Source organism: Bubalus bubalis, chromosome 3 (assembly GCF_019923935.1).
Source record: "Bubalus bubalis isolate 160015118507 breed Murrah chromosome 3, NDDB_SH_1, whole genome shotgun sequence".
Lineage (NCBI taxonomy): Eukaryota > Metazoa > Chordata > Mammalia > Artiodactyla > Bovidae > Bubalus > Bubalus bubalis.
Window position 1 is genome coordinate 136376040 of NC_059159.1, and position 27736 is coordinate 136403775.

At 41.5% G+C, this 27736-nt stretch overlaps 1 protein-coding gene across 7 annotated transcripts; it reads right to left on the reverse strand.

The window, feature by feature from the left end:
• Positions 1–7800: 7800 nt before the first annotated feature.
• On the reverse strand, positions 7801–24401 carry APTX (aprataxin). 7 transcript variants are annotated; one of them, XM_044940183.2, is made up of 8 exons: positions 23735–24401; positions 17365–17501; positions 15994–16040; positions 15457–15759; positions 14792–14851; positions 13756–13982; positions 8964–9067; positions 7801–8086 (listed from the first exon to the last, which is right to left on the reverse strand). In XM_044940183.2, exons 2-8 carry the CDS (start codon positions 17495–17497, stop codon positions 7932–7934), a joined length of 1029 nt encoding a protein of 342 aa, XP_044796118.1. In that variant the 5' UTR covers positions 17498–17501; positions 23735–24401; the 3' UTR covers positions 7801–7931. The 7 variants fall into 7 exon arrangements, with proteins under 7 accessions (XP_044796118.1, XP_006066770.2, XP_006066769.2 ...); XM_006066708.4 differs by lacking the exon at positions 23735–24401 and adding an exon at positions 23463–23672; XM_006066707.4 differs by lacking the exon at positions 23735–24401 and adding an exon at positions 22946–23456.
• Between the last annotated feature and the right edge of the window lie 3335 nt (positions 24402–27736).

Here is a 27736-nt window from a genome sequence, read left to right on the forward strand (position 1 = left end):
ACAAATCACAGAAGAAATCAAAAAAGAAATCAAAATTTGCATAGAAACGAATGAAAATGAAAACACAACAACCCAAAACCTGTGGGACACAGTAAAAGCAGTCCTAAGGGGAAAGTTCATAGCAATACAGGCACACCTCAAGAAACAAGAAAAAAGTCAAATAAATAACCTAACTCTACACCTAAAGCAACTAGAAAAGGAAGAAATGAAGAACCCCAGGGTTAGTAGAAGGAAAGAAATCTTAAAACTTAGAGCAGAAATAAATGCAAAAGAAACAAAAGAGATCATAGCAAAAATCAACAAAACCAAAAGCTGGTTTTTTGAAAGGATAAATAAAATTGACAAACCATTAGCCAGATTCATCAAGAAACAAAGGGAGAAAAATCAAATCAATAAAATTAGAAATGAAAATGGAGAGATCACAACAGACAACACAGAAATACAAAGGATCATAAGAGAGTACTATCAACAATTATATGCCAATAAAATGGACAACGTGGAAGAACTGGGCAAATTCTTAGAAAAGTACAACTTTCCAAAACTCAATCAGGAAGAAATAGAAAATCTTAACAGACCCATCACAAGCATGGAAATTGAAACTGTAATCAAAAATATTCCAGCAAACAAAAGCCCAGGCCCAGACGGCTTCACAGCTGGATTCTACCAAAAATTTAGAGAAGAGCTGACACCTATCCTGCTCAAACTCTTCCAGAAAATTGCAGAGGTTGGTAAACTTCCAAACTCATTCTATGAGGCCACCATCACCTTAATACCAAAACCTGACAAAGATCCCACAAAAAAAGAAAACTACAGGCCAATATCACTGATGAACATAGATGCAAAAATCCTTAACAAAATTCTAGCAATCAGAATCCAACAACATATTAAAAAGATCATACACCATGACCAAGTGGGCTTTATCCCAGGGATGCAAGGATTCTTCAATATCTGCAAATCAATCAATGTAATACACCACATTAACAAATTGAAAAATAAAAACCATATGATTATCTCAATAGATGCAGAGAAAGCCTTTGACAGAATTCAACATCCATTTATGATAAAAACTCTCCAGAAAGCAGGAATAGAAGGAACATACCTCAACATAATAAAAGCTATATATGACAAACCCACAGCAAACATTATCCTCGATGGTGAAAAATTGAAAGCATTTCCTCTAAAGTCAGGAACAAGACAAGGGTGCCCACTTTCACCATTACTATTCAACATAGTTTTGGAAGTTTTGGCCACAGCAATCAGAGCAGAAAAAGAAATAAAAGGAATCTAAATTGGAAAAGAAGAAGTAAAGCTCTCACTATTTGCAGATGACATGATCCTCTATGTAGAAAACCCTCAAGACTCCACCAGAAAATTACTAGAACTAATCAATGACTATAGTAAAGTTGCAGGATATAAAATCAACACACAGAAATCCCTTGCATTCCTATACACTAATAATGAGAAAACAGAAAGAGAAATTAAGGAAACAATTCCATTCACCATTGCAACGGAAAGAATAAAATACTTAGGAATATATCTACCTAAAGAAACTAAAGACCTATATATAGAAAACTATAAAACACTGGTGAAAGAAATCAAAGAGGACACTAACAGATGGAGAAATATACCATGTTCATGGATTGGAAGAATCAATATAGTGAAAATGAGTATACTACCCAAAGCAATCTATAGATTCAATGCAATCCCTATCAAGCTACCAACAGTATTCTTCACAGAGCTAGAACAAATAATTTCACAATTTGTATGGAAATACAAAAAACCTCGAATAGCCAAAGCGATCTTGAGAAAGAAGAATGGAACTGGAGGAATCAACCTACCTGACTTCAGGCTCTACTACAAAGCCACAGTTATCAAGACAGTATGGTACTGGCACAAAGACAGAAATATAGATCAATGGAACAAAATAGAAAACCCAGAGATAAATCCACGCACATATGGACACCTTATCTTTGACAAAGGAGGCAAGAATATACAATGGATTAAAGACAATCTCTTTAACAAGTGGTGCTGGGAAATCTGGTCAACCACTTGTAAAAGAATGAAACTAGAACACTTTCTAACACCATACACAAAAATAAACTCAAAATGGATTAAAGATCTAAACGTAAGACCAGAAACTATAAAACTCCTAGAGGAGAACATAGGCAAAACACTCTCTGACATACATCACAGCAGGATCCTCTATGACCCACCTCCCAGAATATTGGAAATAAAAGCAAAAATAAACAAATGGGACCTAATTAAACTTAAAAGCTTCTGCACATCAAAGGAAACTATTAGCAAGGTGAAAAGACAGCCTTCAGAATGGGAGAAGATAATAGCAAATGAAGCAACTGACAAACAACTAATCTCGAGAATATACAAGCAACTCCTACAGCTCAACTCCAGAAAAATAAATGACCCAATCAAAAAATGGGCCAAAGAACTAAATAGACATTTCTCCAAAGAAGACATACAGATGGCTAACAAACACATGAAAAGATGCTCCACATCACTCATTATCAGAGAAATGCAAATCAAAACCACTCTGAGGTACCATTTCACGCGTCAGAATGGCTGCGATCCAAAAGTCTACAAGTAATAAATGCTGGAGAGGGTGTGGAGAAAAGGGAACCCTCTTACACTGTTGGTGGGAATGCAAACTAGTACAGCCACTATGGAGAACAGTGTGGAGATTCCTTAAAAAACTGGAAATAGAACTGCCTTATGATCCAGCAATCCCACTGCTGGGCATACACACTGAGGAAATCAGAAGGGAAAGAGACACGTGTACCCCAATGTTCATCGCAGCACTGTTCATAACAGCCAGGACATGGAAGCAACCTAGATGTCCATCAGCAGATGAATGGATAAGAAAGCTGTGGTACATATACACAATGGAGTATTACTCAGCCATTAAAAAGAATACATTTGAATCAGTTCTAATGAGGTGGATGAAACTGGAGCCTATTATACAGAGTGAAGTAAGCCAGAAAGAAAAACACCAATACAGTATACTAACGCATATATATGGAATTTAGAAAGATGGTAACAATAACCCTGTGTACGAGACAGCAAAAGAGACACTGATGTATAGAACAGTCTTATGGACTCTGTGGGAGAGGGAGAGGGTGGGAAGATTTGGGAGAATGGCATTGAAACATGTAAAATATCATGTATGAAACGAAAAAAAAAAAAACAGATTTAAGATATGAATAATAGATTACTCCATTTCATAGAGGCTAAAGGACTTTGAGAGCCCTTTCCTCAGGTTGCGACTTAAATTGGTTTAAGGCCTGTTCTTCACACTCCCATGTAAGACATTCACTTGCTGAGTTTCAGGTTCCAGTTCGGCTCTATCATATCTTACCTACCTTCTCGTACAGCAACAGAAGAACTCATTATAAACGTGACTTCTTGACTAGTAAGGATCCATCCATATTTAATTGCTTTAACAAAACTTCTGCCTTGTCTGGCTATAATAGGATCAAGATAAAAGAGAACATTCCTAAGGGAGAAATTACTAAGATCTGGCATCACAAATGTGACTTACATGCTTTTGGTCTATTTTTTTCATGCCAGTATGCCCTGTACCTTGAGAAGACTCCATCCACTTGCAACGCAATGATAAATCTGGGTTAAATAGGCAAAGAAAGGTAACTTTTTTCTAGTGATATTATCAACAATAGCCCACCTAGGGGAGGGAGTGACATGGGACTTATACACCTCAATATTTTGCATCCTCTTTCTGGCCCTTACAAGTCATTATTTATATTTGTTCTTCTAAAAGAGCTATTATTCAAGCTCACCAAGTAGCCTGGCTGAAAAGAGAATTTAGAGGTGGTCACCTCACTTCCAATTTTACTTCATCATACCTCACGTTATACTGTCTGAAACAGTGTCTCTCCTTGGTTGCAGTTTACCAGATGTTCTCATCTTGATTTTAATACTGATATGCTAACACTATTGATTAGGTAGAAAATTAAATTGTATGCTTCTGCAATATCTTTATTTTTTAAAGTTCACTGGGCACTTTGTCTGAAGTTTAGTTAAATGTTCCCTTAATTCTAAGTGCACTAGCTGGGACCCCAGTAGAACCTCTGCCTTGGTTTCAACAGTACGAGCTGCTACAAGCTGTACTGGGTCTTCCGTACAGTTTGTACTGTTAACAGGCTGTACGTAAATACTGCCACTCCCACTGTCTTCAGATACAGTCACGATGCAGCGGATCTATTTGTGCAGATGATCAGTACAGTTTTCCCTTGGACAGTGTTTGTGGTAAAGTTCATTCAATGCCTTTTAGACAGTTTATGATGAGCCTGGCAGCCGAGGTTTCCAAACCCCTCAGACCCACTAAGAATTTCCTTGTTTCCCAGGACTCCTGCAGGAGTGTGGTGGCTAAACTGAGCCAGCAGCTCCTGGGCCCCAATTCCATCTCTGGCCAGAGGCTCCCAGGATGTGCATGTACCAAAGGGCTGAGGGAGGAGCACTGACACCCAAGGGAGTATCCCAGAAATCTCCTCGAGATGGGGTCTGGCCCCTGGTCCTCCACAGCGATCCCAGATACCTCCTGAAATCACAGACACACGGTGATGACCCTTTTCACCACCCCTAGGGAGTCTATGGGAGAAGGCAATGGCACCCCACTCCAGTACTCTTGCCTGGAAAATCCCATGGATGGAGGAGCCTGGTAGGCTGTAGTCCATGGGGTCACTAAGAGTCGGACACGACTGAGCGACTTCACTTTCACTTTTCACTTTCATGCATTGGAGAAGGAAATGGCAACCCACTCCAGTGTTCTTGCCTGGAGAATCCCAGGGACGGGGGAGCCTGGTGGGCTGCCATCTATGGGGTCGCCCAGAGTCGGACACAACTGAAGCGACTTAGCAGCAGCAGCAGCAGGGAATCTATGGAAGGGCTTCAGGAATTTTATACTCTCAATTTATATAAAATGTTTATATATACATCATTCTGGGGAGGGCTGTCACAGTGAAAGTGCAGAGTCCTAACCACTGGACCACCAGGGAACTCCGTCATATATATTTTTTTTTTAAATCTCATCTATGGAAGAGCTCTGTGGAAGTCTCCAAGTAGGTATTACTGGAACAGACAGACACAATTAGGCCAGTTCTGTCACAGATGAGCCCTGAATCTCTGAAACCTAGCCATACCCAATGTATGTGATGGGCATCCAGATGCCAAGCTCCAAGAGACGTCCCTGAACTTGTAGAGACTCTTAATGATCATCCCAAGTATGGTCTGGTCCTTGAAGGGACTATTTGCCCCTGGATATCAAAGAGACAAACTCAGAAGAGGAAAAATATAAATGCTCTGAGTCTCCAGCTAGCTACATTCATCAAGGTTCCAAGCCAAGCCTCCAGGACTGACCTCTGGGCACAAAGAGGGGAGTGAGAGCCACTGAAGAGGAGCAGTCATCATCTCAACCTGGCCCTAAGACCCGGGGCCAGAGGTGCTCCCTCCAACCCCTGCAGAAACGGAGGGCTGGTCGCTACAGCCAGTCACTCTCCCTCATCTAACACCCAAGGACTTCCTGGATCCTGAAATAATACTGACCCTGCAGAAGGAAGCAAGGCCCACAACTGGCCCAGAAAGCCCACTGGAAAATGCAGTTTGTGTCCTGGCTGGGCACAGCCTAATCTGGAAGCTTCAGACATGGAATATACTTTGAAGCCAAGGGCTCTTTATACTCTGGTTCTCAAACTTTATTATGAGTTTAAATGTTATGTAGTGCAGATCCCTAGGCTCAGGGGACTGTGATCCAATACTTCTGGGGTAAAACCCAAATATTTACATTAAAAAAAAAAAAAAAACTAGTAATTGTGATCTCAGGAGTCCACAGAAGGCATACTCTATACCTTTACAAACAGTTTCTCTGGGCTTAAAGGCTTCAGATGTAGAGACGGGGCTAGATCAAGCGAACCCCTTCCCCATCCCCACCACTCCCCTCAACAAAATAAAAGCAGAGGCTTCCAGTTACCTTCTCTGTGCCAGATATTATGCTAAGTCTTCTACATGGATTATTTTATTTAATCCTTATCACCCTGAAGTTCAGGGAAAGTAAGTCACTTGCCTAAGATCCCTCATCTCTGAGTACCTGAGCCAGGTTTGGGACCCAGATCTGAATCCAGAGTCTGTTCTTATCCAACAAGCATTACAGTGCCTAATAACCTGATGACTCTGAAGGAAAAGCTATGAAGCCACATCCCTTCCACAGCTGAGTCAGGGGAGAAGGCCATGGGCCACAAAGTAAGGAAGCATCAGTGCAGCAGAGGACAACTGCACAGGCTCAAAGGTCCAGAGCTGAGCCAGACAGAAGGAACTAAGGATAAGTTGGGCTGACAAGGTAAGGACTACACTCCTGGAGCGCAAGAGGAACAGAGGACATAGATGAAGAATGTTAGACAAACAGGGCTTCAAAGGAACTGACCGGCCTCAGAGAAATCATCAAGTCATGGAAAGTTTTGATCAGCACAGGCCCAAGGCCCCTGCAGGCCTATGACACCTGCTGGTTAGTACTACATTTTACTGTTCAGTTGAGGGGGAATGTAATGAGTTCTGTGCACTAGAATCAAGACCAACCATGGAGCCCAGGACCTTTTATAGATACTTAGATCTTCATCCTTTAGAGGGCATGACAATAGGTCCTACCTGAGAGTTACACTCCGTGAGAAGATTTGGATAAAGGTACTGAGCGTAATACCAGAAACAAAGAAACTGGACAAGTGTTAGCTGCTGTAATCATTAATTACTATTAAGTATAATTGTACTCATACTCACCAAAAAACCACTAGGGCATCTTGTTTATTTGTGAAAGAAAACAAGGTCAAATGTGGTCTCCATGGATTGAGGTTTTCCTCTCTTCAGAGAGAAGTTATTGTTAAGAAGATTTTTTTTTGCGGGGGGGTGGGGGGGTTACAAACAAGAGCAAAAAAAGTCACATCACCAAATAGATCAACAATTGTTCAAAAATAATATTTTAGATTTCCCTTCACCTTTAGTTCTGATGTTTACCAAAAATCAACTTAATCCAACTGTTCTACCCAAATTTGTTCTGAGGGAAAAGTGAAACCATGAGGTTCTATGCAACTTTTTCATTCAACAACTACCTTTTTGTGCATCAGAACTGACTCTGTGACTATCAGCTGAATTCCTGATAGTTTTCAATTACCTAATCAGACAACAGATCCAAGCAGGTCAACCAAGACTTGACCCCTGAAATGGAACAAACATATTGCTGAGTATTTCCTTACCATGCAAGTACTCCTGACATTAGAAGAAAATTCCATCCCTGTACCTTGTCACCAGCCTGTTTGCTCAGAGTGAAGGAGAACTGGTAAGACAGGCTTCCTGAGAAAGAAGCATCTGGATGATGGAAAGGAATGAAGAGGACAGAAGAAACGAAGTCTCCCCTATGAAAGAGGGAAAGAGGGAGAATATTACAGACCAGATTAGGATCAGAGAACAATCAGTGCCTTCAGGGTAAACAAGAAATCATTATGTCTGCTCTGATAAAATGGCACCACCTACCTCCGAGGAGAGAGAATAAATGTAAAGAACAGGACTTTATAAGCAGCTCTATGCTTCCGTATCCTGTGCTTGGTCAGTTTGAACAAGGCTTTGCCCCCCCATTAGTCAGACCTGACGTGACTCCTGGAGATGGTGGGCCAGGCCTATCCCTGCCACCCTCAGCAGAAAACACACCCATGACAAACTCAAATTCCTAATTCCTGAACTATTTCAGGTCACACCATATTGTGGCCACTCAGAAATACAACAAGCTTTGTAAAAAAAAGAAAAAAACGCATGTTTTAATTCAAGAAATCAAAGTTCACATGCAACCCAGAACAGGTGCCAGGAATTTGCTCTAAACAATCAGGTACACGTGCTGCAGAAGGTTAGGCTCCGCAGAATCACTTGGACCAGTGCTTCCTGAGGTGCTCCTTCAGCTGAGGGATGGAAGGCAGCAGTTGCTGGCACTCGTGACAACGGAGGGGCAGCTTCAGGAGCTCGGGCATCCCGTCTCGGACGGCCACTCTGCCAGCCTCTTGCACCATCTCAATCACAGCTGCAAGGGAAAAATGTTCAGAGTCCAGCTACTCTGGAAAGCCAAGATACAAAAATTAAAAAAAAAAGGAAAACCTGATTCCAAATATACCAAGTATCCTCAAATCGAGTAAACGTGAGGTTACATTAACTGTTGGGAAAATATGCTTGGTCAGATTCTAAATCTGAGCAATGGGTTTCGTTTGTTTGATTTTTTGGCAGCACCACACAGCTTGTGAGATCTTAGTTCCCCAACGAGGGACTGAACCCGGGCCCTCAGTAGTGAAAGCATGGAGTTCTACCACTACACCATCAGGGAGTTCCCTGAGCAATCTATTTCTGAGATAATTGCATTCCTTTAGGATACATTCTAAGCAATCCATGTTACTATGTGAAAGGCTTATTATCACAGGGCTTTACCACTAGTTAGCCTATGTCATCATTAACATTCCAGCATACATAAGTTCCACAGTATACACAATGAAAAATTCTTCCTTTCTACATATAGACAGGCTTCCCCTATTAAGTAGCCACTCTTGACAGAAGGCAGCCACCAAGCTCCTCCCAGTTGCTGGCAAAAGAAAGAACAAACTGTTTAGAGCTTTCAGATCCATGAACTCCAATAATTCTCTGGACAACCTTTTAAGCCCCCCATTGAATTTTTTCTGACTCTGACATAACAGCATTCTACATCCCCCAAGAAGGCTGCTCACAGCAAAGTGGCAATCCTACTAAAATCCAAAACAATCCAGTTTCTGTTAATGGGGTTCTCTGTATAGGCAACACAAACTTGTATGTGAGTTTTCGAAGCCAGGTTATTATTTAGGGAAACAAGTGAATCAAGTATAAGAACAGCTGAGAAACTAAAACAAATGTAAAAATTAAACAATACTGTTTACCTTGTGATTCAAGGAAGTATTCAGTATTGAAAGAATTCCAGTGCTTTTTGTTTTTAAGGCAAGGAGAATCAAAATCCTGGCTGATCACATGGAGGTGTACATGGCTAGTTGAGAGGAAACAAAGATTTACCATTAAAGCTAGCTTAATCAAAATGCCAAAAAATAAGAGTATGAATATGCAAAATATTGACAGTGTTTCCACTTAACTCCATTCATTCATCTATTCACTGAAGAATATTTACTGCTCATGAAGTACCTACTAGGGCCAAGCACTGTTCTAGCACTGGGAATTTAGCAGTGAACAAAATGGGAAAGGCCTATGTCCTTATAGAAATTATACTGTAATGAAGGGAGATAAATAATTAATAAGTAAACAAATAAACAAGGAAGATTCAAAATGTTACTGCAACAATGCTAAGAAAAAACAAAACAGGGAGATGGGGTAGCGTGTCTAGGGGGTAGAAGCTGTCTCTTCAAGTAGCTAGGATGTTCACAGAAAACCTCTCCCAAGCAGAAATTTGAACTGAGAAAGCAAAGATCTGAAAGAGAGTTTCAGGGAGTGGAGAGACCACATGTGAAGGCCCTGGTATGAAAAAGAGCTTGGTGCAACTGAGTGGCAGAAAGAAAATAACGGCCGGAGTGGCTGGAAACAAGGAGCAGGCACTAGGGAGGAGCTGGATCATAACGGGTCTTATAGGCTGACAGAGGGTTTGAATTTTATTCCAATCATACTGTGGAACCACTGAAGGATTTTAACCAGGGGAGTGCTGTTATCTGGGCTTCCTAGGTGGTGCTAGTAGTAAAGAACCCGCCTGCCAATGGCAGGAGACATAAGAGATGTGGGTTCGACCCCTGGGTCAGAAAGATCCCCTGGAGAAGGGCATGGCAACCCACTCCAGTATTCTTGCCTGGAGAATCCCATGGACAGAGGAGCCTGGTGGGCTACAGTCCATGAGGTTGCATAGAGTCAGACACAACTGAAGTGACTTGGCACACACACATGAGCTATTATCTGCTTGTTACTTTAAAAGATTACTCCAGCTACTGTGTGGAAAAGGACTATAGGAAGGGTAAGGATGGATACAGAGAGAAGTTAGGAGGCTGCCACAGCAGCCCAAACCAAAAATAATCATGTTTCAGACAGGAGCTATACAGGTGGAGATGACAAGAAGCAGTCCAATTTTAAATAAATTTTGGAACAGAACCAACAGGAACAATTAATGGATTAGATATGGGTTTGGGGAGGTGCCACTTGCTGGGATGAAGAAGCTTAAGGGAAAAACAGGTTTGAGGTAGAAAACCAACAGTTCTCTTTAGGACTTATTAAACCAAGAAGGATGACTTTCTGTAAAGCTTTGACTCAGAATCAGTAATATTTCACATTCCCCCAATAAATCATCAAAACGAGTACCTTGTGGGAATTTAAAATGGAATACAAGCAGTAACAAATAAACCTAACTGTATTACAAATAAAAAGGGAACCACACTGAAGGAGGTCAGGAAGAAAATAACTAACCTAATTAAGTTTGGAAAACAGTATTTTGATTTGATTCTGTAAAGATAAAAAGAACGCTATACAAATACTGTACTCTAGTGAGTAAATGTCTTTCTCATGTGAGTGTGGATAAGCAATTCTTCAACTATTTTATGTTTACACTGGGAATGAATACATAAGTGAATTAACTGTAGCTAATGAGAGCCAAATTTCTCACTACTGAAGAAAGAAATCACAAAAAAGGAAAGGGGAAGACAAGAATGAACCTGTGGAACAGGACTGGATCAGAAGTATCAGCATGAACTCACGTTTTTCATACACATGCACAGGTAGGTAAACAGAGAAATAAATAGAGAGGTGTATGTATCTGTGTGGGTTGGATTCATGCTTCTATTTCCTAGTTCCATCTGCTGAGAGAACCTAGAAGCAAAGACACTCTGGAACCAACCATTTCTCTCTATAGAAACCTCGCGATCTAGTCTTGGTTTATGTCATTCTCCAATAAAAGGAACTATGGCTGTTTGGAGAAGTGGTTCATTCCAGAGCTAGAACAGGAAAAATATAAGCGTAGAATACCTTGTTACAAAAAGTAAGGGGCCAGAAAAAAAGGATGTGCTCAAAAAATGTTTGGGGCATGTCAAAGTGATACAGGAACCAACCTAAAGGAATTTCCAATGATCAAGGCTGGAACAATATGAGCAAAAAACTAAACAGAGACAGATTAAATTAAAACCTATATAATAAAATAAATATCCATGAGTCCATACATGTATTGAATACATAATGGGGGAGAAAGGACAACTCTTCCACACAGAAAAATTCCGATTAATAAATTAGAAGGAATGAGGGAAACATAAAGTTACCATGAAGTAAACACTACAATAATAACTGTTGCAGGCAAGATACACCAGTAGATGCTAAAGTCACTGAGCGAGTCTGAGGAGAAAAAAATTTAGTAGCATAATCTTAGAACATCTCCCCCCAAGATACTGATCAATTACAAGGGAAAAATAGCAACTTTGAGTAGAAAAACCTGGCAGACACCACCTTAATCAAGTGATCAAGGTGAACATCAGGAGCAACAAACTGTCTCAATCAACATCATGCACTCCTTGATATGATGCACTGAGAAGACACAGTATCATTTCTGGGGTATTTTGGCAAAAAAACAAAAAACAACCTCAATCTAATCATGAAAAAACATCAAACTGTAATTGAGAGCCATCCCATAAAACAACTAGCCAGTCCTCATCAAAAGTGTCCAGGTCATGAAAACCAGAACAGGAGGAGGAACTGTCACAGATCAGGGAGACTAAGGAGAGACAACAAATAAACGCAATGTGGGATCCTGGAGTGAAAAAAAAAAGGAAAGAATAATGGCTGAAATTCGAATAAGGTCTAGAGTTTAATTAGTGGTGATATTATGGAAGATCTTTGTTCTGCTTCATACTTTATATTTTCTAAATTGAAAATATATTACTTTTACAATAGAAAAAATATTTGTTACTTTTTCCTTCCTAGGTTTAACTTATTCAAACTTCTAAAGAGTTATGTGGATATGTATAAAGGATATGTGCCTGACAACTTACTGCTCATTTTGCTTCCCACTCACACCAGTCTCAGCTCTTGCCTTGAGCATTCTCCTTAGCACAACAGCATCCATTATATGAAAAAGGTGTGGACACCACGACTGCCATGTGAAAAAGGTTCTGTGGTCAAGGGCTGTCATCATGAGGTATGCAGCATAAGGGGAATAGGATCATGCGTGACTTTCTGCCCTATAGTTGTGAATAAGGTTTTAACAATTTAAAAATATTTTTTAAATGAGATACAACATACTTCCACCCTGAGACCTAGCAATTCCACTTCTAGGTATTTACGCAAGAACAAAAAAATGAAGTATATCCATGATACACACAACAACATGCATGAATCTCAAAATCTATTATGCTGACCAAAAAAAGCCAGACAGAAAAAAAGTAGACATTGTATGATTTCATTTATATGACATTCTGGAACAGACAAAACTAATCTAGGCTGAAAAAAATGAGAACAGCACTTGGAGGTTAAGGGGAGGATTAAAGAAAAAGGAGCACAAAAGAACTTCCTGGGAGATGATAGAAAAGTTCTGTGTTCTTTATCTTGATCACAGTCATAGTTACATGGCATACACATTTGTCAAGATTGATTAAACTACAGATCTTACTGTGCATTTTATTGGATGTAAATTATGCCTCGATTTAAAACAAAGAGTACAGATGGGGAAAAAATGTAGCACAAAAATTTCATGTGTTAAAGTGGCCAGTAACCTAAGTCACAATTATCCACCTAATAAAATGTAAAGAATGTTGGGTGGTTAAATAAAACAAAAGAAACCGACACATGTTACAGTATGGATGAACCTTAATGACACTATCCTAAGTGAAACAAACCAGCCACAAAACAACAGATACTATATAATTCCATTTACATGAGGTACCTGAAGTGAAAGTGAAGGGTAGTCAAGTTCATAAAAACAGAAAGTAGGATGGTGGTTGCCAGGGGCTGGGGGAAAGGGATCTGAGGGGTAGATGAGGAAGATGAAAAAAAGTTCTAGAAATAGATGGTGGTGATGGTTGCACAACAATGTGAATTTACTTAATGCAACTGAACTGTTAAAATAGAAAATTTTATATTATGTATATTTTACACCCCTCCAAGAAAAACACCCCAAAATAAAAACTCAGAAATCCCATTAGTCCTCTTATCTTGTTGCTTAACTCAAAAGAATTGGAGATCTGCCTTGCTTGCATTCTTTGAAAAGTATCAATCATTCCTTTCTGAATCCTTCCAGGTATGAGCCAAAGGATAACAGTCTCTACACTTTTTTCTCATTTTATCTTAAATCTGAGATCTAAGCTGTCATGAAAGAAGTCAGTGATGCTTGTCTCCTTCAAAGCAATGGTCCCTAATCATTTAGAGGTTATTGATACTTCTGAAAAATCTGATAAAAGTCACTTTATTACCATCAGGTGACAGTTCTTCACTGAAGGTAATAAAGCTGCTTCATCTGGTTTGTAAGTTAGGCTCTCAGAGTTTACATTTGAGAAGAACAAAGAACTGTATGTTATCAAATTATAAGCAGAAGTAGGAACTCAAGGCTTGCAAGCAAGTCAGGCAAAAGCATGCAAGTTTCAGCCCATCTGCCTTGGAAACACCCCACCCAATCCCCTGAACCTCGGGGTGACCAGCACACTCAGCAGACCCAGGCTGAATTCATCTGTCCGCTGAGATGGAACCAGAGCACACCAGCTTTACCTCATGCTGGGAATGGCATGGTAGCCCAATCGGAAGCGGAGTTTGCTGGACCCAGCGAAGTCAGCAATCACTTTTTCCCCAACAGCGTGCATGTGTCTGAGGAGCTCAAGATGTTCTCTGGTCACAGCCTTCAGACTGGAAATGGAGGCCCAAGGTAAGACCAGCCAGTGGAAACGAGCCTTGGGGTATTTATCCTTTATCACCACCACCTGTTCATCTTTGTAAACCTAGCAGAGGGGCACAAGAGAAGGAAACAGACGTCAGCTGGATATCTCGTGTGTGCCAGGTACGATCAGGTTCACTAAGTACTTAACTCCTGCCACAATCCTGTCAAGAGGGTCTTAGGATCCCAATGTTGACAAATGAGCACACAGAGACTCAGATAAGCTGTGTCATGTCCCAGGTCACATAGTTACCAAGTGGGAAGTCTAGAATGCCAACACAGACCTAGCTGACTCCTGTCTGTGTTTTCAGTCACCACAACACACAGAGCACAGAAAAGAGGCACACTGCAAAACAGTTGCTGAGGAACTGATGCAAAGCCCCCAGGTCTGAATTCAAATGCACTCTTCTCCACTCTAGCCCAGCAGACCACACGACTCACACACATGTGTTCCAAGAAGCCCTATCAGATCTTGCCCCCTGTCATCCCAGGATGTCATTTAAGAACTCAGACCCCTCCCAGGATGATGGCTATTAATCCCAGGGCAGCCATAACTATAGTCACCATACAGTAACTGACACTTTGTCGAAAGGGACCACACTAAGTTTAACACAACATCCCATAATAGTACCCAGAAGTTTAGGAGGAACAATGCAGAGAAGATACTCATTTGAAAAACTTAGCTTTCTCCCTAAAGAATTTCAGTTGTAACTTACTGACAATGAGACAAGCCACTTGATCTCATAAAATAGCCTAATAAAACAAATCTCATTCAGAAGGACTGATCTCCTTTGATTTCATTTGTAGCTATGACTTCTGCGGAGTGATCATTTACAATGTGAAAAGTATTTTGATGCCAAAATTTATTCTGACCTGCATTTTGGGGTCCTCCATAGAAATCTTCAAGCCTTGACTCCAGTGGCCCAAGGATTCCTAAAACAAACAAAAAAAGACAGTGTAAACTGCAAACAAGATGACTAAATTTGGCATTAGTTAACAGTGGATGTCAGCAACGTCCAACCAAACTTGGAAATAAGGTCAGTCTTTAAGAATTAAATTAATCCCTTTACCTAAATCTTTTCCTTTATAAACCATTAGCTATTCCCACTCTCTTCCCATATTCAGAGCTGCATGTCTAGACATAAGCTGGACACACCAGAATGTGAATTGTATCTTCTTTCCCCTCTCCCACTTCATCTACAGCCTCAGTTTCCACTTTGACATCAGGATGTGAATGACAGGATCTATGAAGTGTGTTGCAATGTTAACCTTGTATAGAGAGACAGATGACTATCCTATTTTAGTAGCTGAATGTGAAGCACACTGCCATTTCACCCTACCTTCAAGTGGCTTACCTCAGGAATTCAAGAGAAAAGTACACAAAGGGATATTCATCCCAGTGACTGGTGACATAAACAAGTGACTCTCTCATCATAATAATCCCTCACACGTGTCTGGGCTTGACTGCGTACAAAACAATTAAGCAACATTACATTTTAGGTATTCTCCATGCCACCTATCCAGCAGTCTTCCCTCACCTTTTTGGTGGATGCATCTTTCTCCTTCTTTGGAGGCACAGAGCGCTGGCAAGGGTTGCTACCAGGTTCCAGTCCTGTGCTGGGCTCAGCTTCTGGGGCAGCACCCCTTTCTGTAGGATCGCTACTGCCTGACCTCTTTCTCTTCCTGTGTGTCTCCAGGCCAGGGCTCTTTGTCTCTTCCTCAAACTCTATAATATACGGATAAAGTTCATTCACCAGGTAGAGGACCTGGCCAGGCTGCAGCTTCACCTCCTGGTCCTTCCCAATTATGACTGAGTCAATGCTGGTGGGATTGACCCCTACCTATGGAATAACCAAAAAATAATTATAATAGCAGTAACATCATTAGTAATACAGCTACTCCTATGTTCACCACTTACTACATGCCCAGTACTATGCTTAATATTCACTTCTGTTATTCTGTCACTTCCACACGTGACCAAGGAGCCTTTACTGGCTGGCACAGACACTCTAAAGTCAACAGTGTAAGACAACCATAAAGTAGAACATGGAAATCCAAGATACAAATAGACATACCTGCTTTACCTTGACATATCCTTTGTTACACTCTGCTTTCAACTGTACTGAAAGAGATTGAAAAAAGGTAAACCCAAATGCCATGAAGAACCAGCAACTTGCTCCTATTATCCCTACAAGACAATGAAGCCTCCCTCTAGAAAGCAATGTGACAAGGGTTTCCTCAAAGACCCATGAGCAAAATCATTCATTATTCAGCGGACTAGGGCTCCAGGTCCTTCCATACAGTACCCAACAGTGTACATGCTCCCTCAAGCACTGCTAGTATCTCTATAAGGCAGAGTCACTGAATCCTCACAAGTCTCCTAATTCAGAGCCCTTGACCCACTCAAGGTCATAGGCTCTGAAATCAGGGAATGGAACCCGATTCCCTCACAAGCTCGTATAGCTCAGGATCAAATCAGACTTATCCTATTACAGGACACGATCAGAAATCTTCAACAGGGAAAGAGGTAAAAGATATATTCCTGGGAAACTGAAGTTCAGCTGGCCTTGGGTAGGAGGAGTGCAGAGACTATTCTAGAAAGAGGACTTCTGGGACAGAACAGTCTGAGCATGTGTGGGAAGAAGTTAACACTAAATATTTGGGTTCAGATATGTGAACAAAAAAAATTCTGGCAAGAGACAGGGAGCAAAGGAAAGACATCCTAGCTTCTCTCCAAGGAGAACAGGCAGTGGATGGGGTGACATACACACCCCTACAGCTGCTCTCGTGACAAGGGGGACAGAGAGCAAGAAGCGGTATCTTTTGCCCATTTATATTAACATGTGGAAAAAAACAGAATCACTGCTGCAGACTCCAAGTCTCAAGAATCCCTGCCATGGGAAACACACTGCAGGGGAGACCTGGTAGCAGTGAGCACGTCTGGAGTTTACAGGTTAAAAAAAAAATAAAATGAGGCACACAGTAAAGATTCTTCTTAAGGACTTACATTTCATTAAATCCCAGAAAAGACATTCCAAGAGCCAGGTGCCATCATCTTTTAACAATAGCTCCCTCTGTGTATGGCAAAGTGTAAAGGATGAAACCATCACTTCTCAGACATGGTTTCAACCTGGAAATCCCATAATTCAGCTGTCTCCCTGCCCACCGAGGAACCTCCCTGGGCAAAGCAGAGCAAGGACTCAGCTCCACCACCCCATAGTACAGGATGGAACCTGCCTGCTCCCAACACTGAATATGAACCCACTTTCAGAGGGTGGAATCAGGAGTGCACAGAACCCTGTCATCAGCCAAAAGAGCTCAGCTGCTGAGTTTTGATTTGGGGCAGAAAAGGTTTTCGTCAGTAGCATTCAGGAAAAGTGCATCTTTGATTATCACTATCTGAAGGAACCAAACACGGTAATCTCCACAATCCTGTGACCAATTACCTTGCTGTCGAGAACACTTCTTGTCGGCGATCTTGGTCTCTGGGCTGCGCCCAACCATGACTGTTTCCAAATGTGGAAGTTTGATTCGCTGGTGCCGGTTGTCCTGTCTCACCAACCAGCATACCCGCATCATTACTCTGAGTGACAAAACACAAGAGAAGCACTGGAAAAACTAGTACATGTCCTCCAGGGCCACACCCCAGCACCACCACATATGCCATTTACCAGCTGCTCATTCTCAAGGCAAGTGGCTTCACCTCACTAGTCTGAATTTCCTCACTTATAAAATGTGATAATAACAGGACTCATGAAGGTGTCATGAGGATTAAAGAAGGCAAAGTGGGTAAAATATTTACTTCTGAGCCTGAATCATGTTATGCAATCAAATATTTGTTATGTTTATTGATATATTCTACATGCTGGACACTAAGCTACCTACTGAGGATTAAAGAATGAAGGGACACTGTCCCTATCCTTCAGGGGCCTAGAGTACAACGGGGCAGACTCATATACCAATTATTACAACATAATGCAATGTCTACTATAAGAAGGTAGTAGCCATATGGCCTTAGCCCTTGGAAAGGAACGACTGACTCCTGTAGGGAATATCAAAAAAAGGCTTCATGGGGAAGGTATATTTACACTTGGTTTTAAAGAACAAGAAGTTTGCCTGACAGAGAACTGAGGCCACAAGAACAGAGGATGTTCTCCACAGGAATCAAGGTTTCTAGTCCTTAACTGTCATAACATATGGATGTTGGAACAATACATTGTACTGCCATCTGCCAGAAGATTGTCATAATAAACATACAAACCTACTATTTCTAAAGTGTGATTACAGCACCTTTATTCAATACACAACTTGCACTGACAGTACTATAGGTGTTGATACTTTTGTAAAACAACTTCCATGGTCACAGAGAGTTATCAGTAGAAGAGAAAGAGAAGAAATTTGGGAGAGGGAAGAGGCCTGAACAAAGAGGATGAAGAGGAAAAAGCCAGGAAAAACTGTGAAGGGGACTTACTCCTGACTGCACTAGGGGAATAACAAGGGAGACACCAACCAAGATGTTTAATTTGGAAATACTCATTAACCAAAATGAGGAATACACAGAAGACATAATATGGGGATAAAAGACAAGGGAAGAAATGATTTCAGATTGAAACACAATTAGATTAAGTTGTCTGTGGAAGATGCTAGAGTCACGCTGGGATATACAGTACAAAGCTCAAAGAAGGGACAGGACTGGGGGGGTAATTTTTTTTGAGACTACAAAGTGTTTTATTTGGAGTCTTAGGAATTGCAATTCGGGAGACATAGTTTCAAGTAAACCTGAAAGTGTTTCAGGGAAGAGAAAGAATCAGAGGCTTATAAAAGCAAAGGTTGTTAAAGCTGTAATTATGACCAGCTCTGACACAAAAAGGAAATATTTGCCTTTAATTGAATGTATATATTTGCGAGGCATCAATATGTCATAGAATTTAGGGTGAAAGAAGAGGATGAGATCACCCAGGGAGGCAGAGCATGGAACTGAGAGGGACAGGACTAGATCTTTGGGACGCTTCCCTCAGTTCCAGAAGCTTACTAATGCTCAAGCCTCTAATGTCCTCTCTCCGAGATATGCCTCTCGCAGGCAAGGCAGCACTTAATTAGCCCCTCTGCACAAGCTTTGTATCCAAAGGGAAGGGAAAAAAAAACACATTTTTAAACATCGGAGTTTCATTACCATTTACAAAGATAGGATAATTCGAGTCAGAGTGAGAAAATGAGTGCTGAGGACTTGCAGTCACAGAAACTGGATCAGTCAGGGAAGGCTTCGGAAACTGTGCAGTTGAAAAGGTCAAGAGCCAAGGGGACCGATAAGGAAGAAAAGGAGTGGGAGTGGACATCCCATTTCAAAAAGCACAAGTGACGGTACAGATTTCAACAGTGACAAGCCATGGGTAAGGGAAGGGCAGACCTTAGTTGGCCGGCCCAGAGGAAGTGCCCCAGAGAGTCAACAAAAAAAGGCAAAGGTGTTGAAAGAACAGGAACTAGGCCATGAGATTTAACAATCCATAAGAGACCACTGCCAGGGTCTGAGTTGCACAGCAAGGTGAAATGATGCTGTGTGTAGGCAGGCTGGAGTGGAGAAATCTAGAGTCAGCGATCATCAGGAGGCTGTTAACATAACGTGGGCCAGTGTTAGGTCTAAGAGGCAGCTCCTCTGTGAAGAAGCTGATGCAAGAGCATGAAGAGTCAGCTGTAAATCTAAAACCCTTGACCCAGAGTGTCAAGTGATGATGGTGCTACAGGCAAACCCCACTTTTAAATGCTATGTGCTCAGAGGGATCTTTGTTTGCACTTGATGGAAACTGATGAATGAGCAGTGAAGCATGTTTTCATTAAGCATTGGGAAATAAGTCATATGGTGACTGACGAATCACAGGAATAATAAAAGGAGCCTGGACAGAGAATAGCTGAAGAGCAAGGACAGGAGGGAATCCAATGGGCAGCTGAGAGCATGGCTGACTTTTGCAGGATAAGAGGAACTCCCCCTCCTGCCCTACACACACACACTCAGATGCTTCAGTCTCCCTAAAGTTCTGACGTTATAATGCTCCCATTTACTATTCCTTGAGAGGCTGAAGCAGTGGCGACACAATGCTTATATAACTAACCTTAAGCAGTATCTTGGTCCATTTCAGCCTACAGTTCCAACTTCTAGGAATGAAGTATTTTAGAATATGGGGAGCACAGAAAGATGGCTGTTCCTGAACTGTCAATATAACCCATCCAGTAAAACCCCATAAACTGCCAGCTCTATGACAGCAAAAGCCTCACTGTACTGTATGATGCAGGTATAATGCATCATACCTGCCTTCGAGATGCTCAGAGTCTTGTGGAGGACAGAGATTCAAAAACAAATGCAACAAATGTGAAAAGTATAATGACTGGTCTATGCAAAGGGTCAGAGAAGACAATGGCAACCCAGTACTCTTGCCTGGAAAATCCCATGGACGGAGGAGCCTGGTAGCTGCAGTCCATGGGGTCGCTAAGAGTCAGATATGACTGAGCGACTTCACTTTCACGCATTGGAGAAGGAAATGGCAACCCACTCCACTGTTCTTGCCTGGAGAATTCCAGGGATGGGGGAGCCTGGTGGGCTGCCATCTATGGGGTCACACAGAGTCAGACACAACTGAAGCGACTTAGCAGCAGCAACAGCATGCAAAGGGTGTTGTGGGAGCACAAAGCTGGAATACCCAACCTAGCCTTGGAGAAAGGTGTCAAGGAAGGTTTCCTATAAGAGATGGGCCTAAAATGAGTCTTATGTATGAACTGGTTAATTAGGTGAAAGTGGGCAGCCTAATTAGCTGAGGAGCAGGAAGTGGAGGAAGGAATCAAAGAGAAGATTCCACTCAAAAGGAACAGGACAGTGCACACACATGAAGAAGCAGTTCAGGGCTGCTACAACCTAAAGTATGAGGTCAATACGAGGCTGGAGATGCAGGCAGGTCCAGATGAAGCAGAGCCCTGAGTGATGGGTTGAGAAGCTCAAACTTTAGAAGCTCTAATGGATTTTGCAATTTAGTAAACAATAAATATTTGCTTAATTTAAGAAAAGATAAGATGAATGAAAGGACAGATCTTTAAATATTACTAAGATCTTAAATGATCTTAAATATTACTTAAATATTACTAAGCAGGACTTTGACTCAGATTTGTTTTCAAGGATCATTTGGGGGAGGATGGTAGGTAGTGTAAAGAATAGTTATGCAGGGAATTGATCTAGAGGCAGGGAAACCAGTTAGAAGGCCATCGTATTTCAGGTGAAAGGTTCAAAGTAAGACATTAATACAGATGACAAAAAGAACACAGATTTGAGAAATACTTAGAAGGTAAAATCAACAAGACAGTGATGGATGTGCTAAGAGTAAGTACAGAGAAGACAATATTTGAACAGTCTGTGGGACTAGCAGGCAGAGGTATCCAGCAGGGTAGCCAGAGGTGAGAATGAAACTCAGCAGAGGTCTAAGCTGACACTTTAATTTGGGAGCATACAGGAAGGAGTTAAAGCCATGCTAGGTGATGTGCTCACTCAAGCAGTGTGTACAGCATAAAAAGAACAGTGGGCCAAAGTCACAAGCCTTGGAAAACACCCAACATTTTAGACAAGGAGGGAAGACTATCCACAGGAGAAATTACTGATGAGGGAAGCACTAGGGGAAAAAAAAAAGCTAAAATGTAAGCTCTTCAAGGGAAGGAGGCACTTTGATGTGTTCATCTGTATATCACAATAAATGTTTGTTGAATAAATCAGCTTAGTGTACTGTCTTGAAAAGCAAAGGAGTAAAGTGTAAAAAGTATCACCATGTTTGCAGCAAAAGGATCCAGTAACGATCAAAGTGTTAGTCGCTCAGTCATGTCCGACTCTTTGTGACCCTACTGTGACCCAGCAGCCTCCTCTGTTCATGGAATTCTCCAAGCAAGAATACTGAAATGGGTGGCCATTCCCTTTTCCAGGGGATCTTCCCAACCCAGTGATTGAACCCTGGTCTCCTGCACTGCAGGCATTTTCTTTCGTGTCTGAGCCACCAGGGAAGTGTAATGATTAAAGAATGTATATTTGGTTTGATAATAAATCACTAGTGACTACTGTATAAAACTTTAGGGGAATAATAGATCTGAAAGCTAGACCGCAGAAGGGAATGAGAGGTGAGGAATTGGATACAGAATTTCGAATACTCTTTAAAAAGTCTGGATAAGGAGAAGAGTTACTGTATGCGAGCTAAAGGAAGATGGATCACCAGGAACTTTTTTTTTTTCTGGCTTGGGGGATAAGGAGCAGGGATCTGAGTAACCTGACCTTGTTTATACATGACTGAGACATAGACAAGGGAAGAAAAGACAAACGAAAGCCAGGTTTCATAGGTGAAAATATAAAAGAAAGGCCAGAAGCAAAGGTGAAGAAATTTGTTTTGATCAAGAGACAGTTCATCCTCTGATACTGAAGGAAAGGTATAGATAAGTGGTATCAACCTTGATGAGTGTATGAAGAGAAAGCAAGGGTAGAAATTTGAGGGAAAGCACATCGGATGAACTCAATTTTCTCCCTAAAATAGCAGATAACAACTGAGTAAGGTGTCTGGGCACTTGAGAAACAGCTGAAGACAATCAATATAAATTAGTGGACAACATCCAGACCTCTGAAATCCAACTGCTCGAGTTCAAATCTTCCCTCCACCACTACTCACTGCATAATTTGAGGCCAGTTATTTAAGCTAAGTCTTCATTTCTTCAGCTGGAAAACGATATTAATTATGGCTCTACACCACACTGTTGTCACAAGGGCTAAATTAAGATGTAAAAAGTTCAGCATCTGGCAAAAAACCAGCATTTAACACCATTACCACTCTCGTTAATAGTGAAGGTAGGATGAAAACAGCCGCTATAAGGAAATGTTAAAAGATCATCCGACAACACTGCTTGCAACGAAGGTGACACGGCACAAATGTTCTGTCTCCCTGAAGAGAGTAGTCCTGTCCTCAGTGTTCTAATGGCTCCCGATATATATCAAATTCTCAAAAGGCTCCAAACCTGGACCACATTAATTCCACATGGAAATTATCGCCTTTATTTGTTGAACCGCTATCACTGGTCTGCGTGAGAAAAGGCTTGACTCTTCTGGTCTTCCTACAAGGCCAGCTGTGGATGCTGTGAAGCGCCCTCAAGTTCCTCTCAAGGAGCGTTTCTGGAGAAAACAAAGTCCCCAGGCTGCGAAGCCTCCTTGGGTCAGACAGTGCCCACTCTAATCTTTCTTCTGCTTGTGTTCTGACTAAGCTAGGTTCAGATGTCAGGCGCAGAGATGAACCAACGCAAAGTGCAGTGGAGACCAACACAAGCGCCGCCAGCCGCCGAAACACGGCAGGAGGGAAATGGCCAGCCCTGGGCCTTAGTGCCCGAGGATGGAGCAACGCCTGCTGGCCTGCCGGGAAAGAGCCGTGAGAGCGTTATTCAGGGAACATTACTCTGGGGTAGCAGCGGACTCGATAGAGGCCCACGCTCACGGCTCTCAACACGGCAGGCAGACGAGGTAGGCCGACAACTGCCTTACCTCGAGACGGCTGAGGCCGACACGCTCAAGTTACTCCTCCACTTCCGGCGCTGAAGGATGACGTTGCAAGACAAACTGCAGCGCAACCTGCGACGTTTCCAGTGCCAGTCGGAAGACTGACTGAGGATCTCGCCAGATGCCCGGATAGGGAAGTGCCCGCCCCATTTGGTCCTGAACTGGGCCACAGTCCAAGTTTGGTTCCTGGCAGTTAACCAAAAAACGACGAGTTCTCCCAGTTCCCCTCTATCCGAGAGCCGCTCCCCAGTAACTACCTCTTAATCTCTGAATTGGGAGACACTTCAGGCAGCTATCCTCTCGGTGGCCGCTTCTAGGCAGCCATGCAGCATCTTGATTTTCCCTTCATAAGGAAAGCTCACTACTTTTAAAGCCACCGTTTCCGCTGTAGACAGTACCTGCTTGTGGCATTGTTTTCCCGCACCCTTTTGAAGCTACAATCGGCTTTCTCCTTTTCTGAGTGAGAAAGTTCTGAAGGGGCCAGAAGTGGAGAAACCTGCTAAGATTTTTTTTAATGCTATCTTCACTGAATGAACTGGCTGAGGGGCTGTCAGGGAGGAGAAAAGCAGGATGTTGGAATGAGATGTTTACTGATTTTTATGACAGTTCCAGTATGTTTCCTAAGAGTCATGAACTGCAAGAATTCAAAGGCATTCTGGCAAATGGAAAAACTGTGTCTCTTTTCGAATATTGTTTCCTTACATAGAGATTTAGTGGTAGGATGAAGATATCAGCTATCAAAACAGAATAGGAGGATCTTCCAGGAAACAAGGGAGAGCTGCCCTTGTTAGCAGAAAAGATGGAGGTTTATATTAAGGTCACACCAGGAAGTGCGGGAGCACAGGGAGCAGCTCAACGACTGCACAGGCCTCATGGCATTGGAATGTGGTTCACATTGTCCCAGGTAAAGAGAGGCTATTCTGGTGACCTGACCAGTTTTGTTGTTCCCTCAGAATTAAGCACTTTCCAAGCATCACAGTGGTAAAGAATCCGCCCGCCAATGCAGAAGACACAAGTTTGATCCCTGGTTGGGAAGATCCCCTAGAGAAGGAAATTGCAACCCACTCCAGTATTCTTGCTTGGAAAATCCCATGGACAGAGGAGCCTGGCGGGCTATAGTCCTTGGGGTAGAAAAGAGTTGGGCATGACTGAGCACCACACTCACACAAAGAATTAAGTTTCTCTTAGCCTCTGCTTCTATAAATACCTGACCTGCCTATGTGTGTCTTGCATTCAAAATTGGATTGAATTACTCTAATTGCTCATTCAACATATATTGTGCAAAAATGTCCAGCCTATTAGGTCTAGCCCTTTCTCTATAGCATATTACTGGCCCCGGAAATGCACGGCTTAAGGGTATTTTCAAGGACTCCAGAACCAAAGATTTATCACAAACACATATATAGAAAAAATAATAGCAAATAATCCTATGGTATTATCTAATGTGTGTGCTGTGTGTGTGCTGGGCTTCCCAAGTGGCGCTAGTGATAAAGAACCCGCCTGCCAATGCAGGAGACGGTTGGATCCCTGGGTAGGGAAGATCCCCTGGAGAAGGGCATGGCAACCCATTCCAGATTATCTAATGCAGTAGCCCTAAAAGTGTAATCATTGGATCAAGACCAGTAGCCTCAAAACACTTAAGAACTTATTCGAAATGCAAATTCAGTTCTCACACTAGGGTTACTGACTTAGAAACTGCTGGCAGGGCCCAGCAATATGTTTAACAAATCCAGCAGGTTTTCCTAATAGGTGCTTAAATTTGAAATTCACTGATGGATGGCAAAAGCATCAAACCATCAGTTCAGTCGCTCAGTTGTGTCTGACTCTTTGAGACCCCATGGACTGCAGCATGCCATAACCCACGATAAATGTGTTTTGTTAGTATGCTCAGGGCTTTGGGGTTTTTTCCTTTTTTTATAAAAATTTTTTTCGATTTTTACTTGTGGCAAAATACAAATAACATAAAACTCACCATTAACCACTTTTAAGTAGTGTACAGTTCAGTAGTGTTAAGAATATTCTTAATCTGACCCTCGTGGTCCAGTGAATAAGACTCTGAGCTTGCAATGCAGGGAACGAAAGTTGGAAAACTAAGATTCCACGAGTTGCATGGTGCAGCCAAAAAAAAATTTTTTTAAAGAACATTCACATTGTAATGAAATCTATTTCTAGAACTTTTTAATCTTGCAAAACCGGAATTCAAACAACTCCCTAGTTCTACTCCCGCCCCTGGAAGCCACCATTCTGCTTTCAGTTTCCATGAGTCTGACTACTCCACATACCTCATATAAGTGAAATCATACAGTATTTGTCTTTTTGTGACTGGCTTACTTCTTAGCACAATGCTCTCAAAGTTAATTCACTTGTGTCAAAACTTCATTTCAAGGCTAAAAACCATTCCGTTGCATGCATACACTACACTATTCCTCTGCTTCCACCTTTTGGCTATTAGGAATAACACTGCTATGAACATCATTATACAAATATCTCTTTGAGATCTTGCCTTTAGATCTTTCGGCTATATACTCAAAAGTGGGATTGTGGACTCATAATTCTGTTTTTAGTATTTTAATGAACCACCTGTTTTCCATAGTGGCTGCACCATTTTACATTCCCACCAACAGAACACAAGGTTTCCAATTTCTCCACATTCTTGCCAATGCTTGTATTTTCTGATTTGGGTTTTTTGGATGTGAGGGGAGGTAATAACTCACTGTGGCTTTGATTTTGCATTTCTCTAATGATCAGTGATGTTGAGCAACTTTCTTGGCCATTTGTATATCTTCTTTGGAGAAATGTCTGTTGAAGTCTTTTGCCCAATTTTTAATCATATTATTTTGTTATTGTTGCATTGTAGAAGTTCTTTTAATCTTCTGGATGTTAACCCCTTATCAGATATATGACTCAGAGATATATTTTCCCATTTTATAGGTTGCCTTTTCACTCTTATCAACTGTGCCCTGCACAGAAGTTTTTCATTTTGATGTAGTCCAATATATCTATTTTTACTCTTGCCATCTGTGCTTTTGGAATTATAGCAAAGAAATTATTGGAAACTTTTCCCCTGTGTATTATAGTTTTAGGTCTTACATTTAGGTCTTTGATCTATTTTGAGTTCATTTTTAAAATTAATTTATTTTTAATTGGGGGATAATTGCTTTACAATGTTGGGTTGGTTTCTGCCATACATCAAAATGCATCAACTCTGGGTATACATATGTCCCCTCTCTTCTGAACCTCTCTCCCACCTCCCAGTCCATCCCACCCTTCTAGGTTGTCACAGGGCACAAGGTTGAGCTCCCTGTGCCATACAGCAAATTCCCACTGGCAATCCATTTTACACATGGTCCTGGATGTATGTTTCAATGCTACTCTCTCAATTCGCCCCACCCTCTCCGTCCACAAATCTTGTGGACGTGTGTCCACAAGTCTGTTCTCTATGTCTGCATCAGTACCATTTTTATAGATTCCATATATATTCAGTAATATATAATATTTGTTTTTCTGACTTACTTCACTGTATAACAAGCTCTAGGTTCATCCACCTCACTAGAACTGACTCAACTTTGTTCCTTTTATGACTGAGTAATATTCCATTGCATACGTGTGCCACTTCTTCTTTATCCATTGATCTGTGGTTGGGGATCTAGGTTGTTTCCATGTCCTGTCTATTGTAAATAGTGCTACAATGAACACTGGAGTACATGTGTCTTTTAGAATGATTTTCTCAGGGTATACACCCAGCAGTGGGGTTGCATTCATTTTTTATATGGTGTAAAGTAAGCATCCAATGTCACCCTTTTGCATTTGGATATCCAGTTTTCCCAGCACCATTTGTTGAAAACACTGTCTTTTCTCCACTAAATGGTCTTGGAATATTTGTTAAAAATCATTTGACCATGCATGTAATGGTTTATTTCTGGGTTTTCTATTGTATTCCATTGATCCAGTACCACCCTGTCTTGATTACTGTAGCTTTGTAATAACTTTTTAAATCAGGGGGTGTAAGACTTTCAACTTTCTTTCCCTCAATCCCAAGATTGTTTTAGCTATTTCGTTTGGCAGAGGTAACTTTTTTAAATTCCAACAGTTAGACATTAGAAGATCTTGCATGAAAATCAGGATTCTTGGTCTCTTAGGAAAAAAAATCAAGAAATGCAGCAAATTTGGGCAACAAATAACTGGAATTGTGAGTAGCTGCAAAGTGCTCTCAAGTTACCATTGTCTCCACCCACTCATTTCTGTAACCTGTCTGGCCC

Bases quoted from the DNA above. Each gene is read 5' to 3' on its own strand.
- APTX (XM_006066707.4), bottom strand. The intron at 14,852-15,456 runs GTGAGGGAAGAC...TGTTTGTTTTAG, and splicing joins AAGATGCATCCACCAAAAAG to GAATCCTTGGGCCACTGGAG. The intron at 13,983-14,791 runs GTCAGAATAAAT...CCCCTCTGCTAG, and splicing joins TGGAGGACCCCAAAATGCAG to GTTTACAAAGATGAACAGGT.